The following is a 26,141-nucleotide window of genomic DNA, read 5'->3' on the forward strand; positions in this document are numbered from 1 at the left end:
ATTAGTCTACAGTCACTCAGGAACTTTGTACACCATGCAGTCAAAAATGCGAGTGATGCTTTTGGATACTGGCACTCCTAAATAAAGCTGTACTCCAGATCCTGACTGGTGTTTGTTGCCCTGAACAAGTTTCCTGCAGCTGGCTAGTTGCCTGTGCATTGGCTCTGTGCTACACCCTCTGAACTCCTACAGAATCATAAACTCATTCCTTACAGTTCCTTATAACTCATGACTGTGAACTGGTTCGAACCCACTTCAGCTAAAAAAAAACCCAAGCAAAAACTGTTGGCTTTGTAAGATTTGGTCTCAGAGAAGGCACCTTCTTGGTAGAGCCGATTAGACCAGACCTCCTGTGCTGAATTACTGTTAAAAGGCAAAAAGGCACCGTAGTGTAATTCAAACTCAACAAATGACAACAGTTTCTAACAGTGTGATTTCAATCTAGAGAGACATCTCAAAGGGCTAGGGGACAAGGATGAAATGAAACTTACCTATGCATGTTGGAAAAGGTTAAAGAGCTGACACTTCTTTTCTTAGGTACAATTTTTATCTACAAATCTAATCTAACAAAATGACTTGCTGATTCAAATCATAGTCTGCGTATTCCCACCATTTGATTTACGCACAAAGTTGCCTTAGCCATAATATTTTGAGTGAAATGGCAAAGCTGTTCTTCAGGCCCCATATTTGCCATCTCTTGTCCTCCAATCACTATGCGGTGTGGCTCATCTGATCTGTCTGGCCCATATCATTAGCTGTAACAGACACCCAGAAGTAAATGCAACATCCCTTATAAAGTCCTACGCTCAAAGGATGCCCTTGCTTTATTCTGCAGTGTGTTTCTGCATATGCAGCCCTAGACCTCTCTTTCTTTCTCTCTTCCACTGAGTATTTGAGTACAGGGTGATTTTTGCAGGTACATTAACTGTATTTTTCACACGTTGAAACTCAACTGTCTCCAAATCTCCATAAATCTGTTCTTTCATGACACTGAAGTTTGTTGTTCCTTTCAATCTAATTCAGCTGCAAACATTATTAATGTAGTATTGCACAATGGTAAATATAATGGAGATATTGAAGATAAAAAAGAAGTGGGCAGATAATGACATTTACAGCATAAGGATTTTATGGTGAGAGATTTCCTCAACTTGGGTTACCCACAATTCCCAGTTCAAGTCTGTCCTGACAGCATGGACTTGAATGCAGGTCTCACATCTGATGATACGTGGCTCCTTAACAATGCATTAGAGGAAGTGTGTGTAACCCCAATTCAATTAGCATATTATCTCTTTTTTTTTAACCAGAAATTTCATTCTAGTACTGAAGAAAATCCGATTTACTGTTCACAATGCATTTTTCTCACCTGAAGACATCTGGCAAATTAATAAATTAAGCTTTGAAAAGAGCCAGCAGCAAGACTTTTAATCAAAGGCAAATGAATAACGTTAAATGCGTTTTGGCTCATACTCCAGGATTGCAAGTTGCTTGGATGAGCATCTTTTTCTAGTCTGCCAAGTTACGTCTCAGCAGGCACTTGGTCAGGGCACTGTCTGAAAGTAAGAGGAAATTGTTCAAATGGAAGATATAAGATTGTGACAATAAATGTTCAAACTGAAGCAAGATAAATATTGAACTATTTTAATTCTGAGTAAATGGCGTAAAACTTAAGTACAGCCATGCTGTGTCAGATGAAAGTTCAGCTAGCCTCATGTTCCGTTTCTGACAGCACATGATAGCAGATGCCTTAGGAAAGTTTGTAATAACAGGACAAACCAGAAACACTGTATTGGTATTAAACAACCCAAAAGAAATTTTCCTGTGGAAAATTTATCCAATTGCTTTTTGAACAGAAATAAACGTTTAGTACAACATCCTGTGACGAGGCATAGCTTACCAACAAGGCACGTGCAGTGCAATCCCCTCTGGTTCTTTTGAGCAATCGATCTCCCTTTTTGTTGCATTTGACACCTGCCAGCCCTTCCATTGGAGAGACAGCGAACATTTCCTTTTCTGCCGCCTCCTGTCTGTTCAGGGTTCTCTAGACCTCCTCAAAAGTACAGAAATAGTTTCCCCAAATGTGCTATGCTGGTGCAATGGACAATATTTTTCAAAATTTAATCCCATAAATGTCAGGTTCCCCCACTACACGCTGTTGATTCACTGTTCCATGCACAGGAGATCAACAGGGACAATTTAGCCCAAGCCTTTGACACAAACTAGTTTCCCAAACACCTTGTTTGAACAGAAGGGAAAAAACATTAACTCTTGCTTTTAATCTTTGGATGGATGCAAAATCTACCAAACTTTTGCACAAGGCTCTCTTTGTCTCTAGTTTCTGCTTTTCCCTTTTGCCAGGATAAACAGTTTCCCTGGAGTTTGGCACACAGCCTGCTATATGGTTGTGACACTAATATTGCTACCCAGGAGGGCCCCACCATGAAACAGAAATAAAAGCACAAGAAAAAAAATTAGCAGAGGATCTTGGTATCAGACAACTTGGCAATATTTTCCTTAACTGTAACCTTAGCAGAGCTGAGCACCATAGAATGTTAGGCAGCTCTCTCTCCTCTCACATTCACCAACATTAAATACGTTAGGCTTTCTGGATTTACGCACTCCTGCTAGCCTGCAAATACGAAACAAAGCAGCCACCTCTGCAGTTCTGTGATATGAACTCACTTTTCCCCGAACGATTCGCAATGCTTTAAAAAGTAATACACCCAGTTGTGCATCTTTCCCTGGAAGAAACACCTGCAACCTGGTTTCAAATCCTTCCAAACCATATTATTAAGGGTGACAGTTCTGCCACAACTCAGAGACCTGAGGCTGTGGTTGACACCGGTTATAAAAAAAAAAAAAAAAAAAAAAAAAAAAAAGGACGGGGCGGAGGGTTAGTCACTCCACTTAAAAGAAATGTTACATCACTCCAGTCATCAGCACCAGAGCGTACACCTTTTGATCTGGCAGCTCTTTGATGGCGTAATGCAGACATGTGCCTAGGGGCTGTAACCAGTGGGCAGCTAAGTGATGACAAGATGATGGTCAGGAGAGAAAGGAGCACTTGGAAGGGTGGGAGGGGAAGAGGAAGGGCTGTGGGCAGGGGACTAGGGAAGTCAGCTGAGCCAACCAGAGGTGACTCTGCTGTCACCCCTCACCAGCACCTGGCCTGGGATCACTTCAGCTGAGCCAACCAGAGGTGACTCTGCTGTCACCCCTCACCAGCACCTGGCCTGGGATCACTTCAGCTGAGCCAACCAGAGGTGACTCTGCTGTCACCCCTCACCAGCACCTGGCCTGGGATCACTTCAGCTCTTTCCCCATAACCTGCAAATTTCTCCACTGCCAGAGGTCTGCCAGTCCAGGAGCTGGAGGTCTGTAACCCTGGACAAGTACTGGGAGAATGATCTCTGGGAGGGGAAACAGGGTTGTTCTCCATCCCAGAAGCACTCCCAAACTTCCCAAGGGAGTGGAGAAAGAGCAAAGTTAATTTTATCAGATTTCCTGAGTTTCTGTTTGCCTTCCACCATCAGCTCTCTTCAAATCTTTATGGGAATACATGGGTGTAAATTGGTACTGTAGGTTTCCAGACCTATGGCACTAGCCCAGAAAACAGGGTCTGGCTGCTTGACCCATGTGGACTAATCCATACAGGAGGCTACATCCATACATTGGCTCCACTGCTCAGGAATAGCGGAACCGTTGTGCAAGACTGTCTGGAAACTCAGTCTCCCGAAGGGAGAGCTGGGGGGCTCCTGCCCTTCAGCCCAGATTTTAGTAGACTTCAAAATCAAATGTGCTTCTTTGTACTGCCTGGTAGGGGCCTGGTGGACAGGGTCCCCGAGTGGCTGAAATGGGCAGTAAATTACCAGTTCTTTCCATCTTGTGCCACTCCTGAGTCCCGCCTAGTCACAGGGAAGCTATCTATCAACAGTACTGAGTACAGCTGCAATCTCAATAGACATAATGTTCCAGCCCTTGAGCACCACCAGCTTTACACACATCTTATCATTAAGCTTCTTCAGTGACTGGCAAGATGACAAGAGGAGTGGGCAAAAGCAGAGAGAGACACCATCTCTAGCAGGGTTAGCGGAGAGGAGCCGGTGTGGGAGGGTAGGGTGGAGGACAAGTGCAGATAAAGCTGGAAAGGAGGCTGAGCAGACGTGTGTAGGCCCTGGAACAGTATTTGGTATGCCGTGTGGAGTAACAGGCTGGATTATTTATGACAGCTATTGCTTTTGTGAAACCCTAACTGTCCTGATTTCCCTTCCAGCCCAGCAAGCCTGCAGATACTGGGTTGTGCTGGAGCAGACCACTGCCAGAGCTATAAGGCATGCCAGGATGTGGTCCAGCTCAGCCCGATTTTCAGTAGTTCTCACTTCTTTTTAGTAACGTTCTCCTCCATTTTAAATTCAGGAAGTTCAGAGGTACCACAATGATTTAATTACAAATAGTTTATATTCCAACATAAAAGCACTTTTGGTCCTCATACAAATTCAACCCGAAGTTTACAGCAGCGTTTACAGACAGCTCTACTCAACTCCAACATTTGAATCCTTTCCAAAAGTGATTTGCATTCAAGAATACTACAGCACTTTGCTTTAACAAAGCTACAGCTGAACTTGGCTGTCATCTCCAGCTGTATGCTTAAACTGTCTCGGTCTTGAGTTGAATCAGTGCCAGTGAGCAGCTACATTAAGTAATAGATATTTCAGAATTCCTGCATCACGTCGTCATTTATGTCTTTTCTTACACTAAGTTACCTCCAGCGCACCCTCCATAGTTACGGTGTTGCTCTTTTCATGGTCTGGAGCCTCGAAGAACAAAAATCAGATCTTCCAAGCTCCCTCCTGAAAACTCCCTGGTCATTGCTTTCAGCTCAGCACTGATTCCTCTACTAATATTTGCGCAGAAAAGAGTAAAAGGAGACAGAAGCTTGATATGATAAAAGGATGTAAGCGGTGGGAAACCAAAAGGGAAGGTGAATCCTGAAATAGAGTTTATATGGTTAAAGAGTAGGTGGGAGTAGGAACTGAAACTGGGGAAGGACGGTTGGAAAGAGATTGAATGGAGAGTGGGAAACATGGTATGGGTTGTAATGAAAGAAGAAAAGGGCCCAGAGAAAATGGGAGACATCTGAGTGTTCAGATAGCCCCTAGACACTGCCTTCCAAAGTCTCTACATTCCTCTGCTGCAAAGTTAGCAGTGATACCCACTGGCAAAGTGAATATCTCATCCCACATTTATGCCTCATCCAAGCAGGATTGATAATGGGTGTGATTCTACATCATAGAAACCTAATTTAAAAAAAAAACAAACACACAAAAAACAACTAACAAACAAACCACTTGGCAATACATTATAACAATGATCAGGCTGCCAAGTGTCCTGGTTTCGGCAGGGATAGAGTTAATTTCCTTCCTAGTAGCTGGTGCAGTGCTGTGCTTTGGATTTAGGGTGAGAACAAAGTTGATAACACACCGATGTTTTAGTTGTCGCTAGGTAGTGCTTACACTAGCCAAGGACTTTCCAGTTTCCCATGCTCTGCCGACTGAGAAGGCTGGAGGTGCACAAGGAGCTGGGAGGGGGCACAGCCAGGACAGCTGACCCCAACTGGCCAAAGGGACATTCCATACCGTGTGACGTCATGCTCAGTATATAAACTGGGGAAAGCTGGCCGGGGGGGCCGCTGCTCGGGGACTGGCTGGGCATCGGTCGGCGGGTGGTGAGCAATTGCACTGTGCATCACTTGCTTTGTGTATTATTATTATTATTATCATTTTATTTCAATTATTAAACTGTTTTTATCTCAACCCACAAGTTTTTCTCACTTGTGCTCTTCCAATTCTCTCCCCCATCCCACTGGGGGGGGCGGGGAGTGAGCGAGCGGCTGCGTGGTGCTCAGTTGCCGACTGAGGTTAAACCACGACACCAAGTCATACATTCACATGTAGAAACATCAAATTTAAGTTTCTTTCTTCAACTTTAGATTGACTCTCTTTATCTTCTACGTGGGAGATACATCAAATTCAGACATTAATGCACTCACATTCTAATGTGTTTCCTGGGTTTGGGGTGTTGGTTTTTTGTTTTTTTCATTTGCAACCTGTCAACAAATTAAAGTGTCTAAGTTCAGGACAGTAAAACCAAAATAGGGCTTTAAAAGTGCGTTTTCCAGAGTCAAATTACTTGAGGTCATCAAACCACTCACAGAAATGACACCTACTCGGCTCTTGCTGAGATCCTCTGTTGAATTTTACTGAGGTTTGCTCAGGAGTGAGCATCATGAAGATTCTGCTTGGCTAGGACAAGGAGACACAGCGTGTTGGCTTCAGGTGGGAACCATAGCATCTTGCTTCAAGTGCTCTCCAAGAGGAGAAAATGGTTAAGATCCTTGCGAGAATATCTGGGACTTTCACAAGGACCAGACCAAAAGTACTGGTAGTCTGGATCTTGGCTTGCATCCACTTTCTGAATAGCCCTGGGATAGACTAATATCAATATCCTGGCTAGTAGAAGAAGGTTTATACATTTGGGAGGAAATTCACTGAGGTAAAGGTGGCTGTCTCATGCTGGTCTGTGACGTGCTGCAACCTAGCGTGGAATGGCACAAACCCTGTACGGGTGGGGCTGCAGCGTACCCCCCAAAATGGGCTCTGTGTTGATCTTTGTCACCCCCTCAGGGAGCCGGAAGGTGAATGCCCGCAGCAGGTTGGCAAAGAAAATAAAGAGCTCGGTCCTCGCTAGATGCTCCCCCAAACACACACGGCGCCCTGCAGAAGGAAAAGGGGGAAGGACAGTGAGTATCTAGGAAATTTTCAGTTTAATAATCACTTTGTTCATTCTTGTTATAAGCAGAGGGGGTTTTTTTGTTCAAGGCCAAGATCATGAAAGCCACAGAACTAAAACTTTGTGAACTCTTTCTCAGAAGATCCCATCCAATGTCATAGGTTAGGAGACACCAGATGAAAATCTCAATAAAAATCCCTGAGGTACCACCATCATTTCTTTCTTGACCTTGCTTGACCTGCCAGAAAATTATTTTCCTTTTACAGGAGATGTTGAGCTTCAGGGTCATACACAAAGAATCTGCCAGCTGTTTGCACATGCTTTCTTAGTGAGTTAAAGTCAGTGGATCAAAATTACTTAGCAACGGCATTTGCAATTGAACAAAGGCTTGGTCACTTTACAGGCAAAGCAAGAGGCCTCCTGTTAACTTCCAAGGGTTCCTCATTGGAGCCAGTGGCATGAGCAGAACAGGTGAATAACACGTTCTCATTTCCAGATTGGCAGACAAATAAAAGGAAAGAAAAAGCCATTTTCATTAAGAAACCACTCCTGGATGGACATCTAAGTGACTAGTCTGCTATATCAACAGAGAAACTAAAACAAAAACAACAGAGTAGGAACTTTACTGCTAAGTGTGATCTCTAACTGTGCATTATCTTATTTCCTTCTTTTGCAATTGGATTTTTCAGTTCTGTAACCAAGAACTTAATTCTTTGTTTACCAGGATGCATTCTGCTTTTCTTTCAGCTTATTCCTTTAAAAGGGATTGCAAGTAACTCAGGTACACACAAGACACATTGCTTCTCAGGAATAAAAAGTACATATAAAGAATACTACAGACAAAACCTGCGGATGACTGCAGCATGCAACAAACCTAGGAGGTTCAGGAGTTTGAGTGGGATTCCCACTACAGTATCCTAAGAACAGTTTGGGGTCTGACAGCTCAGAAGCATCTCCCTTGGCAGAAACAAGCCAGTACTGTTCTTTAAAAGCAGGAAACAGCAGAGATAGAAGATGTCATCTGAAGAAATACCATAGTCTCACACTTCTGTATTCTTCATCTAATCTGTTGGGTTGGATCAAACTGCCAGTGCGTTTACCTGCTGAGAATGGTAAGAAGGCTTCTCGAGGTATGAAGTTTCCTTCTTTATCCAGAAAATGGCCAGGGTTGAACTGTCGAGGTGTCTCCCATTGCTCAGGGTCATACAGAACAGATGCTATATTTGGCATAATGATGGTGCCCTGCAAGGAAGAAAGTGTTGATTCAGTTCTATCTGCTAGCCTCTCACCCATCAGTTTCTGCCTGGCGGATAAAACTGCTGCTTGTTGCCATTTCTTTGTAACAAGCAGATATGATTTGCTTAGAAGACCATTTTCCTAGAAAATTGGAGTTTGTGATCATTTTCTTAGTTGGAAATTATCAGTTCTTAGCCCTGCAGCTATGTCAGTGGGTGTTAACAGCATTAGTGATGTTGGTACAACTGCATTGTGACCACTTTTACTACTAATCTTAATAACACTTCTAGTAGGACTCTTTCGTTGATATTCAGGTCCCGGCGTTGGAAACCTCCTTTCAGGCTTAAGAGGGAGAGAAATGCATCCAGAAACAACTGCAACACTTCATTGACAACAACCTCTGAGCCCTTTTAGCAGTAGTACTTCAGGTTTTTTCTTTACTGGTTGTTCCCAGCAGACCAGTCCATGTGGCTTAGCTACCTGGCTGTCAGAAGCAGACAGAACAGAGTGAAACCTTCACCACAAAATGAATTAAGTGGGGCCAGTCCCAGATGCCAGTGATGGTGCTGGCCTCTCCCATCTCTCTTGCAATAAAAGCAACCAATTCCTGTTTCTTGCTAGCATTTTACAGTGGGAATTAGCACTCAGCATAGCTTATGTCATTCTACAAAATGCCTTACTGGCTGTGAACACTTGTCTTAGGCAGTATTTGGGAGCAAGTCCCTCACAGTCAGCTGTAGCTGACTCTCTCTCATCTGTTACAGATTCAGGCAGGTCCCTCAGCTCACGGAGTCAGTGGAGCTGTGAGCCATCCTCTTACAAGTCTTCCTCCATCCCAGGAGTGCTGGCAGTGCCAAGTTGGGCAGGGATGTCTTAACCAGTGCTTTGGCAAACCAGTTTCTCCTCTCAGTCCTTCCCCAGACAAGCAGAGCTGGTCTCTGCAGTTGTGCTGTTGATCAGCAGGGCAGGAGCTCGAGGCTTCCGTGGCAGGGGTCTTAACAGCTGTCTGAGCATCAACATGCTAAGTGAGAGACTTATTTCATTCCTGGAGCCACAAATGGTAACTCTTTCCCAGGCACCACATTCCTGGGTTATATGGAGAATAGTTTATAGATGGAACATGGGCTACAAAACTGGAATACAAGTTAAATGTCTCTCTGCTGAAGAAAGAACAGAGGCTGAAAATGCGTCTGTACCTTTTTGACGGGGAATCCTAGCAATGTAGTGTCCCTCACACACGCCCTGGGCATGCCAACACAGACAATGTTGCTGAAGCGCTGAATTTCATGAACCACAGCGTATGTATAGGGCAGTTTTCGTCGATCCTCATAGCAGATTAACTGGGAAGGACCCAAAACAGCATCCAGCTCCTTCTGCACTTTCTCTGTGGAGAAATATTCACCATTTCAGATGGGAAGAATGCATCAAATATTTTAACTGGTCTCTTTTCTTAGAGCAACAGGAAAATGTATTATTTCAACATAGTACCTAAAGTCTATAACATGCGATTTAATATTATTTAAAGCCTGAGTTTAATATATGAAAATAAAAATAAACAGGAAAAAACCCAGTGTGGTCCAGAATCATAAGCAAGGACTATACTGTACTTATTCCAGCTCTGACATTTATCTTACAGAATGCTTGGTGGGTATAGGGCGAGTCACTCAGCTCCAGATTTTGAAGGTATTTAGGGATTGCTTCATTTATTTTATCTCAAAATCTAAATCTCATTTGCAAAATTGACATAAATGCCTCAGATATTAACTCCCAGTGCCAGGGATGAGTTGAGCAGAGTTGGTCCAAATATGGCAACATACCGTATGAACAAACAACACCTGAATCAGCCTAAAACCTTGGATGCAAATATGCACTCAATGACACAGCCTTTTCAGCCTCCTACCGAGGCTGTGGGAATACAGGTATCTCCCTTGCTTTCAGTGCTCCAGCACAGCAGATGGAAGAGCCACCAGCCCCAGGAGTACCCGAGTCCTCCTTAAACCCTGGCCATATCCTTAACTCTTCCTGACGTAGATGTGGATGAGGAAACTCAGCCTTGATCTACACTGGCATTCATGGAATTGGTGTTAATTAGATAAGCAACCTCTTTTGCAATATTAACTCAGACAGGAACAGTTTGTGTGTACTGCCAGCAGTTCTTGCCTGAAAACACCACCTCTACGTATCAGGCATCCAGAATCCTCCCCTTAAACTTCTTTTTTTGTTTCTACAGTCTTTCCATCCCTTGCAGTTGTTCCACATTCATGCTTTGTTTTCTCCTAAGGTTTGTGTGCTGCTTTGTGAACAAACTGCAACATTACTGTTTTTTTAAAGACTAGATGCTAACACCATCGACTGGTTACACACAGAATATGCTCTACTGAAACCTTGAGGCCACCCCTGAACAACCCATATTCCATGGATGCCCATTGTCTAGACTTGTGCATGAAGCACTCAGCAAAGACAGGGAGGAGTCACTGCATTCTTCAAGGAAGTATATGGATTTGCACTGTGCAAATTATCTTGCATCTCTCTACCTGTTTCCTGACAAGAAAGATACAGGAAGAGGCAGCCGTCTCTACCAGGACCATAGGCCTTCCTTAGGGCAACCTGCAGCTCTTTATAACCTGCCAAGATCTCTCCAGCTGCTTTGTCCAGTGAGGGATTCAGTGGGTTGTTAGGAGTATTGGTCTGCTCAGCAAGCAGTGTTGTGCCAGAAGGGGAAGAGAGCGTACGCTGACTGTGTGGCAAGCACAGCAAAGCTGTGTTAGCACTCCTCATACCCAAACGATGTCTGGTGCAGACAGGACTCATATTAGAGCTCTGATCTCTGTTCCTGCTGCCATCAGGCAGCCTGCAAACACTCCACGCAGAGCACCTCACTGATTTGTCACTGCAAAGAGCTAACTTTTGTCTCACTGCAAGTGCCTTCAGCCACCTGGTTTGGTCAGGTCGTAGGATGTGCCTCTGATTTTTTCCTCTGCTGCCATTCTTTGTGTTTTCAGAGAGTGAGAGCCAGGCTCAACTAGCGGCTTTTGTGCCTGCAACTCATTATATTCAGCCATCATTAACATTTGTAGTACCCACAACATTTCACAGCAAGAATCCCTCTCACCTTGGATGTCTGGATACACTACCATATAGAGCAGTCCCCAGTACAATGTTGTGCTTGAGGTCTCTGATCCACCGAGGAAAAGATCATTTATAACATATACCAAATTGTCTTCGTCATACCTGGGCTTGACCCCATCTTTAGACTGTAGATGATGATAAAAAGTTGAAGTTAAAGCATAAAAGTTAGGTCATCCTGTATGCCTCCTGTGTGAGAGTCGTTATTTCCACAGCTGGCATGTGCACAAACAATATTCATAATTACAGTTTTTGATGAGTACTAAGAGATTAATAGTTTCCCAAATGGACATGGTAAGCCTGCATTGCTCTTTTTCATGAGGTGGAATACTCTTTCATTTAAAACCAGGCAATTTTATGCCTGTTGACTTAATCACGAAAACTTTAAAGCACACTACAAGGTTTGCAGTTAGCCTAGAGTGTACTTCTAAACAAGTGCCCCACAATGTGTCACTCATTAGGCCCTGGTCTCTCCAGTATGCTATCAAATGGTGCTAACAAATACCAAAGGAAAACCTATCTGAATAAAAGGTTCTCAACAGAACATCTTGAGAGTAATTTCTTCTCTCAGTTTAGGATAGATGCGAACTGGTGGGAGAGAGGTACCCAAGTATTTTCTTCTTATAATAAGGGAGTAAAATATAAAAACAATTAGAGAAAATACATCAGGCAAAAACATTTTAAAATAAACAGATTGCAATAACTTGCACCCCTGACACCAGAGAAAGCTGCATCTTTGCCTCTAAAATGCTTATTTTAGTAAATCGTGTCGTACTCACTCAGATATAATGTACAAGAGGATGTATCAGCTGCTTTTAGAGCCCATGAGCCAACATTGTGAGAACATGGCAGCCTGACTAGCTGAAAGCTTATGACTAGAGGTAGAAGCTACATAAACTTCATCTACCCTAGGAAAGAGATGCTTCTTTTAGCTCCTGAAAGTGTCCCAAAATGACTAAGTTTGAAGCAGAAACTCTGGTGCTCTTAGCAGAGCCTCTCTGGCTCATGAGTCGCTTCCTGCTATGGAAAATAATAGCCCGGGCAGTGAAGAAGATTAACAGCTTGTTATGGCATTGTTTACTAGGCCCTCCAATTTGAATGTAGGTGCCAAGCCAACTGTGACCCAAACTGTGGGGAAATTAGAGGTAACACAGGGAGAACAGGCTTGGGACCTCCAAATGCATGCCATTTATGACCTACTGATGACAGCATCCATCTGCCAAGAAAGCTGACAGGTGTGATGCATAAAATACCTGTTCCAAGGTTGGTCAAATGATCAAGTAGGCTGGGATTGCTGAGGCGCAACTGCTGAAAGGGACTGGGCTGGAGGTGGAAGGACTGCTCTCTTTTTGATGCTGCAGGAATGATACCAAGGGATTTCAGGATAGCCTGGGAATCCTTTAAAGAGTAGAGAATCTCCTCAGACCAGGACCTAAAGAGGGTTTCCAGTACAAGGAAGATCCTCCATTAATGGTTCCCTGCCAAGGGAGGAACCACACAGTTGTGTGGCACAAGGACAGCCAGTGTTAGGACACACACTGAAACACAAAGAAGCACGTCGGCTGTTTCAGGGTGATTATCTATGCATGTGTATTTAATCCAGTTGTAAACATGAGGTACGCTGCTGTAGAAGGTGAGGTGGTCTACCAAAGTCATGTAACCTACAAGCATAAACTGTCTCATATTTACTACAGGACTGAAGTATACACATGGATATTTATGGAAAGCAGATGATAGCTCATGAGTTCACACCTTGACATACTTCATGGTAATTCATTCATGTAACCAAAACATAAAACTGGATGTTTTGGTTACCTGGGACACATGAGGTAGTAAGTCCTAAGCTACTGTATTCACATTAAGAAGCCTATGAAATATAAGAAACTATGATAGAAGGGGTCAGACTGGATGATTTAATGGTCTATTTGGCCTTATACTCCATAAATGTGTCATCAGGCAGAACGAACACTTACTTTCTCCATCTCAGCCAGGTAAAAGTCAATGAAATCCTGCGGTTTGTCTGGTATCCCTCTCTCCACATGTCTTCTGATCTCCTTTCTTGCAAAAGAGCTCAGGACATCATAGCAAGACAACGCCTTCTTATGAGGACCAGGGAGACGGCACATCAGCCAGGGGAAGATTTCATACAGCTGCAGGAGTGACACACAAGAGGTAGTGTGAATTATCTGTCAGTAACAAAGCTGCTTTCAGAAACACCAGAAGGCTGAATTGTCCTGTCTGGAAATGTTGATAGTGGAATAAACAAATTAGCATTGCTTTGAGTAGATTTTTGCCATCATGTGGGAAAACTTTACTAGTAATTTTGACACACTCCTGGCGGTCAAGGCAGTACTGACAACACTCTGCTCATGCCAGTAAGTTTACTTAACTAATGCAGATCACTAGAAGACATACCCCTGCACAGTTGGAGACCCTAGCTCCCACACACTCAAAATGTAAGGACATCCTTTCTGGATATTGTGTGGCTACTAAGATTAACAAGTCTGCAGCCTCAAGTAACTGGTGGAATTTGTGGAGCTCATGGAAGGAAAGTATAGACTGGGTATCACTCTAGGAGCTAATTTAATTTTCCCTGTCAGAGTGCTCGTGACTGCTACAGGAACAATAATTGTTCTGATGGTTAGAAATATTACACCTTCAGTCTGCTGAGTGTATTTATACACACATTTGTCAGCTCAAAGTACTGTCCTCTAGCTTGGATAGTTCTCTCTTTGCAGCATCTGCCATTCCACCCTGCCAAGCAAACAGCATTTCTATCTCCTCTCTTTGTTCTTTCAGACCTAAGAAGCAAAGTCTCTCTAATTTTTAGTGATAGTTTGTAGGTCATCCCATTAACACTTCTCTACATTTGTTTCACTCAGAGTCACGACATAAGGTGTCCAAGACCCTAGAGTAGGTCCCACAGTTTATTACACACCAGAACCTACTTTAACACGTCTTTGGATGTAAAGGGAAAATAGTGCTGGAAGCACTCTAGGATCCTGCCTGCCTTTTTCATCCTGTTATCTGCTAGTTTACACCAGTCCTTTTCCTCTTAACCTTTGCACTGAAATGTTCTAAGCTCATAACAGATATTAATCTCATTAATTCCTAATATGTTTTGTAATTTACTTTTGTACTATTACTATTTGTTCCATTCTTATAACTCCAATCCATGGTGCTTATGGGCTCTTGCAGCAGGATATCCTGAACCTCGTCTGTCTTGTTAAGGTCTCCTGGTTTTGATCATCCACAAATTTAATCTATTTTTCTATTTTTACTATGGGTAAGTTGTATAGTGCTACCCTCATATGATAGATTTGTTGAAAAGGTTTACTACCACATCAGCATTTTAGTTTGCCTTTTCCTATAAAACTCAAATGTCAGTGGAATTTGCTATGCCATCCACAGTCCCCATTACACCCAGCTTGTCCCTCTTTAAGGGTCTAAACCACAAAGTCTAATTCATGGGGAAAACTTCAAGTGCACTTCAAGACACTTCAAGTGCAAAGTTGGCCTTTACGGTATGTTGTGGGAGGTACCTACCAAAGAATCTCTGACAGAACTTGAATTGTGAGACTGTCAGAGAATGTAGGTATTGTTTTTGTAATGTGTGAATTGCAAGCTATAACCAAGTAATGGAAAGATTAATAATGAATATTTTATTATTTGTGAGGGAGGGAAAAAAAAGAAAATTGTCAGCATACAATTTGCAGAGTAGTAAAAAGCAGAACAGTGAATTCAATGATACCCATTTTTGGAGGGGAGAAGTAAATAGAGGTGGGAGGAGCAGCACTGCAGAGTTCAAATTTATTACAACCTCCAGTCTCAAATTAAGTTTAAAGGTTTCTGTTAACAGTCTCAGAAATGCTGAAAGGCTTAAAGCCAGGAGTCAACAGAGAGATGTCCCCTAAACTCGCAAAGAAACAAGAGTTTTCTTAAAAATGGCCTCAAAACCAAGGAGGCAGTAATAAGGTCCCTAAGGACACCTCTTAACTCCCAGTTTGCATTTGCCAGTTGCTCTGTATTTAGTGAAGACACATTTTTGTATCCACACTTTTATTTTCTACCTATTTCAGAAAAAAAAAATAGCATATTATTTACTCACCCGATGAATAAAACCGCCTACAAATCTGAATAAATTCTCTGTGGCACTGGTCAGTTCATGGAAGGTTTTGTCCTCATCGGAGAAGTGATATCCAAAAACCAGAGCACAAATTACATTTGAAACAGAATGGAAAAGAGTGAAAGAAGGATCCACAGGTCTTCCTGCAAACACAGTAAATGGTATTCACTCTCAATTTTTCTTCAGGTGTTCCTCATGCAGATAAGACAAGATGTTATTAGAGACTACATAAAAAGTTCTCTTTATCCAGCTGGGTCATGAATGGGGACAGAGATGTAGCTTTAATGTGTGTATTCATTAAAATAAAACATAGTCTCAGAGCAAAGGACACTGTTAAACTGTTTCCTCATAGCTCTAAAACAATCTCATAGCCCTTCCTGTGAAATAACGCTGTACAACTAAGATCCACTAGAGGATGTCATATCAAATCTGCTGTTCTCAGTTGTCTGGAAGACGACAAATCAGAATGTGAGAAGGAAGAAACGTCAGTGGAGATGAACTAAGAGAAGACAGCGACAGACACGTTACATCATTACATTACAAAAATGTAAAAAACTACTTAGGAGGAAAGGCTGAAGGAACTTGTGAAGGTTTAAGAAGCAGCATAGATAAATAGGAACTGCAAAGTATTATATATAATATAATTTATAAAGTATTGTACATAATAAAATTATTACAGTCTCAGCTGTGAACAGTAGATCATCATATCTCTGATGATTTTTTTAAAGTTATGAGACAGACATCCATCAACAATGATTTCGATAGAAATGATCCTGGCTTGGACTCTAGGATGAACCTGATAATCCACTGAAGTCCCCTCCCACCTCCTACTTTCTTTGATTCTCTTGCCAATAGTTACTTAGCCGGACAGACCCTAACATACCAGTTTACCTCATGGCACCTAATGCCATTGAAATTTAGAGAAATGACTAAGCTCTGCAATACTCTTTAGTTACCTATTGTAGGCTGTCTGAGAATGGCTTGGCTGTGCAGGTCAGTGACATCATATCATTGGACAATCATATCATAGACAAATGATAAGCCCATGGAGGTGGAATTTCAGAAGTTCCCAATTTCATTAGGTTTATGAACAGCTTTTTAAGAAAGAAATTCCCAGTTGTGATACTATGCTCTATCTGCTTTTCAGGCTTTGGTAAGTTTGGATACACCACTCTGGACCTACCCCCATCCTAGAAAGGGGTGGGTAAGTTTGCATACTGAAGATATGGATCCAGGACTGAAAAGCGTCTGATTTCTTAGCAGATAAATACCTTTCAGGTTCACAAAGAACTCCACGAGGTGAGAGGCCTCCTCTTGCACTCGATACTCCAGGCCATTTTTCCCCATTCCCAGACTGCGTAGAGTCATTATACTAAAGCGTCTCTGCTGCTTCCAGGAGCGACCATTTGCCAGTATAATACCTGAGGGTATTCCCTGGCATATTAATATTTGCCATAGACATGAACAATTAATTTAAAAATATATCATAAAATACATGGAGTAAATCAGGGAATACACTGTGTTACCCGTATCTTTAGGTGAAATTATCAGTAACCAGAAATCATAGCCAAACATACCCAGACTATAACTAGACCACATGTTCTTAATATTGATTGTAGTTAATCTTTGAAAAGAACAATCTAAGGATTTGCTGACTGCTCCATTTCTTGGTGTCTTAAAAAAAACACCTTAAGATGCCTTTTTAGAAGATCTGCTTTAGCCATACTCAGGTGTTCATGCTCAAGACAGGAATAACTGGATGAATTTCTACAGAGTGGTGTACAGGGCCAGGGTATGTTTATGGAGATATAGATCAATTAATGTGATCCTTGTAGGTTGAGGTGATGAAGGTGAAGGATAAGCGACATTCGAGCTCTGTTTCTTCTCTGGAAGGGAGACCACCCACTGATTGTTAAATTGCACTAGCGGTTACCTGAAGAGCCCTGAACTGCTGTGATGGTGATGCTTTACCTGGCTTTAAACAATCTGTGTTTGCTTTGGTATAGCAAGTGCAGGGGAGAAGAAAGAAAAGACTGCAAACTGCTAAAATACACTAAGGAGAAGTGGGTTTCCGTGTGTCGGAGGCACTCTCACGATCAAAGGGTATTCACCAAATATTTAAGAGTGACTGCAAACACAGCAATGAGACTTCTGAAGGAGGGTGTTATAAGTCTCTTACTCATGACGGAGGCTATTTGGCAACCATAATATATATGGTTACCAAACAAACAAGCTTTGCATTCATGTAACATACAGCAAAATCATGTGCAGCAAATTGGATTATTCTGTGAGGAGGGTAAAACTGCTGAGTTCAGAGCTGGGATCACATACATCTTGAACACAGGAAAAAGGTCACACAGAAACAACCCAATTTGGGTGTTTCCCAGGCTTGGGAAAGCTCAGGACAAAAGGCATCACGGCAAGTAGTAAGTTATTCCCAAGAGCTAATGGAGGACTTGGGCAGTATCCGATGGAAGAGCATTCTGAATGGGAGGGTAGAGGGTCTAACAAGGCAGAGTAGTTTGCCAAGTCAACATTCCTGTGCACTATTTATGGCAGGGAAATCTCACCTTTTCCTTTGGCCATTGCTCTGAAGAAAGGAGATATCATCCTCCCAGAAACATCTGCAGGGTGCGTAGTCATGCCATCCTTCACTGCTTGATATCCATTCAGTATGACCACCGGCGCCCGCCCGAACCACAAAGTATATATGTTACCATGAGTTTTTGCCAGCTGTAAGTGGAAAAGGTGCCAGAAAAGAACAGATGAAATGCCACACATCTCAAACTGACACGGCACCTGCTATTCACCAGCCCAATGGCCAGTTGTATGCTGAGAACATCATCCCTATGAATATAATTATAGCTAGAAGCAGAAAGAGACTTGTTTTTCTGAGTACGAGGCTTTCAGCAACCAATTTTATTTACCCAGGGGGAAGTTATTTTCTTGTCAAAGCACAGGCTGCAGCAACACTGCAGCAAAAGAAAGAAAACTTTATTTTTTATGTTGCGTCACATCCAACCCCAACATTTGTACCTCGTTAATTGAACAGCCACACTCTGCACCTCCCCGGGGCTCTATGCCTCCAGCTAGTCCTTCCTTTGCAAAAGGAAACCAGCTGATTAAACCGGCTCCATCTGTGTGCTCCAGGAGAGGAGGTGGGGCCAGAAACTAGTCAACAGCCATGAAGTGCCAGTGGGCTGCAGCTGAGTCCAGGGTTTCCTCACAGTACTGAGGAGAGCACTGGCCATTGGAGACAGCAGAGGTATCCAAGCAGGGACAGGTGTATGACAGAGGAAATTCAATCATTTGTGGAAAAAGCTTTGTCCAAGAGTGGGACTCTGCTCCAACACACCCACGATAATACAAAAGAGGTGGTAGACGGTGTCTAAGGTGGCACCAGAATTACATCCAATTGATCACACTAGTCACTCGCTTCTCCTTATAATTCTTTGGATACTGGCTTTCCTCTCCCTGTTACAGCATCACTGCCTGTCTGAGTCTGCACTGCACTCAATGATCTGTGCGTACTGTCTCAAGCATAGATGTGAATTAGGGGTCGTCTGCAAACCATTAGAAGAGTCACTGCCAGGGTACAGGGAGGGACTGAGCTGGCCTGGGGAGGAGCAGCTGTCTCTAAAAACAAGTGGCAAAGGAGGTGTTGGAAGATGGGGAGTGTATGCCCTTTCTGTATTACAAGCATACATACACATGCACCATATTACCCACTTCGTGATCAAATTAGACAATGCCAGTGCATCAGAATTTTAAAAAGTAACACATATGGACTTATCAGCGATGGAGAAGCATCTTTTCGATCACTGGTATTCTCCAACTTCAATAACAAGTCAGAAACCCTGTCCCCAAGTTTATTTGATTCTTAAGGACATTAAGTTTCTGGTAAAGATGATATATTCCACATAAGAAGGTGACCTGAATGTAGGAATCAAGTTGATCTTTATATGTCCATACCTTGTCTGTAACTTTCTAAGACTTAAAAACTTCACTTTGCTATTAACATATCAGTTTTATTTAAGCTGTGACTAAAATTAACCAATTAAGAGCATCTTAAAAGAAATACCTCCATCAGAAGATCCCGATGAAACTGAAAGTTCAGGTGCACCAAGTTTCCAAGCAATGGGAGAGGAGTTGGTCCAGGAGGGAATTGCTTGCATGCCTTTCGCAGGTTGAAAAACTCAACAATTAACAAAAAAATGATCAGGACTACCAAAGCTTGACTTATTGTCAGCATTTCAGAGCTGATTTATCAGCTCGTCTCTATCAAAAAGAAGGTACTGGAGCTTGGAGAAGGTGATCTTCCTTCTTGTTCCACCAGTTCTCTCTGCAGACTGAGTTTTGTAAAGTCCCGGTTCCTCTCCCTCCCTCTGTCCCTCCCTCTTTGTCACTGCCTGCCCTTTTTCTGCAGCCCATACACTTCCCATACTGAGATACACCAAGCTGATCCCTGACCAAAAGCATACCTAGCTGGTTACAGCAAGCCATAGTATGAAAATGCGGACTCGCTTGTACTCAAGGTATTTGTCCTGAAGCTTGTGTTAGGGAACTGCTGGTGTGTATGGGTTGGAATGACACCAGATGAGAGCCCTTTGTTGACCACTGGATATGAGATGAGTGAAACTCCGTTTCATCCGCCTTGAGAACTTTAAAAACATACATAGTTGTCCATCTCCGAATCACTGCATTCAGATTATGAGTGTAACATGTCAGTCACAATAGGTTATTGACTATTGTGACAATAGTTCCAGGTGCTTTAGTCACAAACATTATTTAACTCATCTTTAAATGTGGTTGTAAATTCAGATTTGCCTGCCAGTACACACAGTTCACACAGGCAAAAATAACAGTAGGTGCAGACTAAGCATGCAACTAGAAGACAAAATTGTTACACATAATTTCTGAAAAATTGGCCTTAAGTGTTCAGTCAAACTTGTTTTTCCAGTAAATGGAAAAAAATAACAGATTCATCAAGTGAGGATTAGTGACATGGAGATAATGCTTAAAAGCTCACATTACAATTAAATAATAAAAAATCAGAATATTAAAATTTGTTATATTTAAAAATGAATTAAATATAGAATTCCAATTGTAATTATTTTCTACATTTTTAGTATGTAACCTAATTGAAGGCTTCATTTGCCTTGGTTTATTTTCTACATTTTTTATCAGTTTCAGAATCCTGGCTATTATTACCAGTTACCAGTAAGTTTACAGGACACACTGAAAATCTGTCCTCTGATAACTAAGAGATTCACACCTAGTTTGAAACACAGAGCGGGGAAAGCACCGTGTGTCAATTACCAGAGGATCCTATCTTGCATTGCAAAGAGAAAGTGTCTTCACTAAAAATGAAGTACAAGTCTGAACAAGAAATTGCCCTGCCCTCCAACGCATACATAAATGCAGTATTTTGCAAACCTGGCAACATTAAGAAAGTAATGTGACTCAGTGATATCAATCCATCTCCTTCATTTGGCCAAACTTTGCAGCTGTTGTAGGTACCTACATGCCTGCACTATACAGTGAAGGCAGCATGGAAAAGTAGTTTTTTATTACCTTATCTGTGCAAAACTAACAGACATTATGGGCAGCATGTGTGGGAAGCGGGCTGAGGTGGGCTCCGTGGCTTTGCTAAAACCACTGCAAGTCAGGTACAACTGTCCACTATGAGGCTGAAATCAGCAAAGCATAAAATCAGAAAAATATGTTTCTTCAAACCAAAATACCAAGTTTAAAATTTTGAAAAAAATGGAAGAAAATTAATTTTGTGCAGACAGCTGAAGTCAGAAGAAATGCTGAATGACATAAATTTCATGAATAGACTAAATACAATCATATTCCTCTCTTATCTGTTTGGTCAATATTCCATTGCTTAGTTTTAGACCTCTCATACTTGATGTAGTTTTTTGACATCAGTAAATGAATTCACATCTTTCAGAACACGGGTCAGATTTAACTGGAATCAAATCACCAGTGTCAGAAGCAGGATGAAGCCAAATGAGCCAGCCAGCAGTTTATCCTACCAGATGTTACCATCACCTTTCCTTTTTCAGTGTTTTCAGAATTTTCCAACTGTCTGAAACCCAGAGGCGTGAATAGTTACTTACACCAGTGCCTGATGTCACTGGATAAGCTGTACTGGAAACAAAACCAGGCTGAGGGATCTTGTGTTGGCATGGATCTGTTCCTGTCTGATGCCTCCTCTTCTGGACACGCTATCAGCAACATTTGCTGTGTTTATAGTTTTGGCAGAAAACTCAGCTTTCCTAAAAGATAGTAACCCAAGTAAAGAGCAGTCCAAAGAAGTGGGCTCGGAGGGCAAGAAGAGCTAGTTTTAATGAAAACTATCAGGAAGCCAAAGTTTTGATAAGATTTTTAGTGAACATAAAAGCACACTGTGAAGTAAGTGTCAGAAAGATTAGTACAACCCTTGCAAAAGTAAAGCTGTGCAGGTAATGTGCCAATCAAACAAGCATGGTCCTGATATCCTTGAGCAAGGAAAGGTTTAATTTCAGCTCTGAGACATCGGTACTTAAATACTAAGATTAAAATGTAACACATTTGGTAAGAGGGAATGTCAGGGATTAGGATCTCCAAAGCACAAGAGCTGTTCATAGACTGGGAACAAAGTACCAGCCAATTGTTTTGAGTAGGGTTTCAAATACATAATATTTAGAAGTGGAAATTACACAATACATTGCTTGCAGCGAGTTTGCCAAAGAGAAGAGTAACTTGACATTCTCTGGGTGAAATTACTGGGAACTGGATGATTCCTCTATGTAAGGAATAGATGGATGAATTTTTCAAGATGCAGGAAAATGCAAACTACCTGAGATCACATCCATAATTTCTGCATAACAAACCTGAGGATGCAAACAAAATCCAAAGGGTTAACAAAATCAACAGGAAAAGACGAGTAAAAAAAGATGTTAGAGGATAAATTCTAAAGCCTGATAGAAAAACAGATTTCTGTTTTTACAAAAGCGGCTGAAATCAGCATTCTAACATTAGGATCCTTTTTGTAGGACAATAAGCACTGTGCTGTTGCTGCTAGTGAGTAAGTGAGGACCTACAGACCTGCAGGAAAAAAAATAGAAGTTCAAAGTCCACAAATACCATCTTTTCAGAAATGTCTAAGAGAAGCACCAGCAAAAATATGGCAAAAACTGTAAAATGCAAGGCTGATGTTATCAGCTGGAGCAGTTTATCATCTCAACATCTATCAGTGGTTTCTTCACAGCACTACTGACTGCCAAGAATAAGGAAAAGCATGATGACAAGACACTGATGGCAGAGCACTTCAAGTCGAGCTAAACAAACAAGCTCCACAAGAGACTCCCACAAAGTCTGACAGAAATTAAGCACCCAAAAGCGTGTGTCATAATAGCTTGTCACAAAAAATACACCGCAGTTAAAATCCAGGAGAGTTGCAATTAAAGAGTGAATGGCTGGGGAAATGTTGAAAGCTTGTACTGACCACAGGTAAAAATAATTTTTATTGACACAGGAGTAGGGAAAAACCAACAGGACAAGGAAAAAGTTGTATTTAGATACCAAAATAAAGATACTTAAAAGTTCCCAACAATTAGCAAAACCGGCAAGTTAAAAACCTCGAGGGTATCACTGTACATGGGATAAAGGAACTGGACGAGGCAAAGTTAAAGGAAGAACAGTAGCTGACTGCCCATGTTTTTCACCCTAAGAACAACCAAAGAAAGCATTATGTACTGAAAGGTACTCATTCTACAGTCTTACAATTTCACAGATTAAAGAAATAAATCTCTACCATAAAATAGATTAAAGTTACTTGTTTCCTTTATTTGAAAATATTACAAATCTGGTTGATAAAGCAACAGTATTGAAGTTACATTACTTAAGATGTTTTTCAATTACTTTAAACCATTAATTTAAGAAAATCTAAAAATGCTATTTATAAAGCTTGCAAATCTCAAGATTGAGAGAACAGTGAAACTCAGGAAGCCAGATCGTTGACGGAGATGGCAACCGTTGGGTCAGCTGCAGTGCAGCCAGATGTAAAGCCACAAAACGCAAAGTAGTTTGTCCCGAGGAAGGTGGGAAGACTGAGAGTCAGATGCAACCTCCTGGAGCTCTGCACCGAGAAGCGCGGAAGTCTTGGCACCAAACCTGCCTCAGCCACATACAGGCCAAGGACTAATGAGTGCCATAGCCAATCTCATTGAGTGAAGGAGCAAAAGAGGATTTGGAGGACACGTACCTCGGCATGCCTGACCAAGAGACCATAAGCATGTCCGGACATACCAGGGACAGACAAACTCTGAAGCAGAACAATGGGCACCCTCCAGGACAAAGAGATTGACCTCAAAATAGCCCCAAAAATGAGAGGATGGCTCTGAGGGTGGTATTCCCCTGCCACTCAGGTCCCAGCAGCCTGAAATGACTTCATCAATCTGTTTTTGTGCTCAGAATAGGCATATTGCAGAGAGAGTCATTCTCAACTGAAAGCACCAGCTCCAGGGACTGACTTGACATAGCTATGTCTTTTCAGCACAGAAAATGACAATAATATTTGAGATAGATCTTGACGGACTTAGGATGGTTAGATCCAACTTACCCAGCAGGGAACATTGCAGATGAGTGTTTCACTCTTGGCATGTTCTTCACCAGGTTGACTGCAGAGAGTAAGCTTGGCAGATATGTGCCCAGAAGAACATAGGCAGGAATGTGGCCCTCTGACCCAAACAACAAAGCAATACAAAACCCACAGCTTCCAGAAAAGTCATATACAGGAGAAAGCTCAAAGGGAATAAGCACATGGAAAAGAAACACAGTTTTAAAGGGACGCAGGTGTATGTACCAGTGGTTGCAAAATGAGAAGCAGCTTTTAAAATAGGAGAAGACTTGGAGGCAAAGAAGGGCTGAGAAGGTTGCCATAACGTACAACAGTGAACCAACAAGCTAATGAATAAAGATTGCAAGACCAGTACAACCCCTAACCTGTCTTTAAACTGTTCATATGTTCAAAACGAGGACATCCAGGAGTTTACAATGTGTATTCTTCTAAACCAGCATTAAAAAACCCAAACCAAACAAAACCCAAAACAAAAAACCCTCAAGATGTAAGCACTGATCTATAACTCCAATTTACTTTATACAATACTAAAAATAAGCAATGATTTCCCATCTTTAGTTCACATTCCATCAAGTATCTCAGGGTGCTTTATCATTATTAACTACATTTTAGATCTGTCAAGGCAAAGCTATCTTTTCCTACATATGAAGGCAAGAAATTACACAGCATTACAGAATTATTTATATTTAAAACGTGTAACGGAGCAGACTTGCTAATCAGGCAAGTATTAATACCCCTAAATTTACATGGTAGGAATTTAAATGCAAAACATGAAAGGCAGAATCAGCACCTCTCAATAATGTATTATAATTACTGCACTCAACTTGTAGCAACGCATTATCCCAGATTAGTATAAATGGAGCTGTACCAACCCCCATTACCTACCTCCACCTTACACTTCCCATTGTAAATCCTTTGCAGTCAGGTATTTACAGCTCCCCAAAGTCTTTAATTAGGGTGTGGCAAACAGAAGTAGAGCAACAGGATGTAGAAACCAAGGGAAGACTGAGATAGAAGCAGCCACATGGGTGTTACAGAGGGTCGGGATGGCTTGTAACCATGAGAAGATAACACATCCTCTGACCAAACCTGAAACTGTGACTGGCAGTTCAGAGTCTTCAATCTCACTGTCATTCCTCACAGGCTTTTTCTCAAGTAGGGCTATTTTCTATAACATCTCAGGTTTGAGAGGTTGACTTAGCAACCTAAATAAGCCTCCAAAAATACTTTGGAGAAAGATTTAGGTGACATTTCTGTATTTGATTTTATATATCTTAAAGGAAAAAAAAAAAATCAAGCAGTAGCACAGAAGCTTAATAACCGTCCGTGACACACGCACACTCCTACATCTCCAGCATGGTGGCAGGGACAGCAACCTTTTGAGGTTGCGGTTGCACTAACTGCATTAAGCTGCTAACAGAGGACATCTGTTTTGCTAAAGCAGCAATGTGACAATTAGCCATCTATAAAGTGCAGTGGGCAGAAGTCTGACTCATGTCTGTCTTCCCTGTTCAGGGAATCTTTTTCTTCTTGCTTCCAAGGAGAGTTGAATGATGGGGACTTGCACTGCGAGGTGCTAATATGAAGAGAACAGGGGGATTGAGGGTTACACACTGTGTGTGGCAAGAAATTCCCTTCACAATTGATCTTACAGCCAGGACTGTGCCCCAACAAGCCCTGTTAATCTGCCCTCTCTCTCAGCATCTGCCTCTGCGCTGGTTCTTTGTTGCTTTTCTGCCAGTTCCCTGAGGAAGGGAAGGAGGGACACAGCTAATCAATGCCCCTCCACGTTTATCCAAATCTCCTATGGAAGAAAGCCCTCGGACAACGCTGCTTATGGCTTTGCCATTCAGCGCCTGCCTTCAGGAAATAACTTCCAGCACCTATAGCAACTCTGCTAGTGTGACTTTCAAGAAAGATGGCAAGCACACTCAGCAGCTTTCAGTGTTTGACAATTACTTATGGATCAAAAGGTAAGTTGGGTGGCAGCCATTGATACTATATAAAAAATTAATATGCAAGAGATTAGCAGTTGATACTGGCAAAGAAAATGCAGTCCTTTAGATACAAGTTTCTCAATCGATTGCACATGAAGTAACTACAGTACATGGACACATCCCCAAACTTAAGCAAGCAAGCAAAAAAAAAGATGAAAAAAATTGACCTAATTTTTATTTATTGTTCCAATTATTATGTTATTGCTTGTGCTTTACAGTAGCATTGTCCAGGAAGGTCCTT

The 26,141-nt window shown here is 41.9% G+C and overlaps 1 protein-coding gene across 1 annotated transcript; it reads right to left on the minus strand.

Moving 5' to 3' along the window:
• Positions 1 to 5,805: 5,805 nt before the first annotated feature.
• On the minus strand, positions 5,806 to 19,591 carry LOC143161843 (cytochrome P450 2J6-like). Its single transcript, XM_076341207.1, has 9 exons — positions 19,356 to 19,591; positions 17,845 to 18,007; positions 16,546 to 16,695; positions 15,257 to 15,417; positions 13,122 to 13,298; positions 11,135 to 11,276; positions 9,219 to 9,406; positions 7,887 to 8,028; positions 5,806 to 6,770 (listed from the first exon to the last, which is right to left on the minus strand). Exons 1-9 carry the CDS (start codon positions 19,524 to 19,526, stop codon positions 6,592 to 6,594), a joined length of 1,473 nt encoding a protein of 490 aa, XP_076197322.1. The 5' UTR covers positions 19,527 to 19,591; the 3' UTR covers positions 5,806 to 6,591.
• Between the last annotated feature and the right edge of the window lie 6,550 nt (positions 19,592 to 26,141).

The sequence above is a fragment of the Aptenodytes patagonicus genome, chromosome 6, assembly GCF_965638725.1.
Source record: "Aptenodytes patagonicus chromosome 6, bAptPat1.pri.cur, whole genome shotgun sequence".
Taxonomy (NCBI): Eukaryota; Metazoa; Chordata; class Aves; order Sphenisciformes; family Spheniscidae; genus Aptenodytes; species Aptenodytes patagonicus.

Bases quoted from the DNA above. Each gene is read 5' to 3' on its own strand.
- LOC143161843 (XM_076341207.1), bottom strand. From the start codon at position 19,526: ATGCTGACAATAAGTCAAGCTTTGGTAGTCCTGATCATTTTTTTGTTA. The intron at 16,696-17,844 runs GTGAGATTTCCC...GAATACCCTCAG, and splicing joins AGCAATGGCCAAAGGAAAAG to GTATTATACTGGCAAATGGT. The intron at 9,407-11,134 runs GTGAGAGGGATT...ATTTCTCCACAG, and splicing joins AGTGTATCCAGACATCCAAG to AGAAAGTGCAGAAGGAGCTG.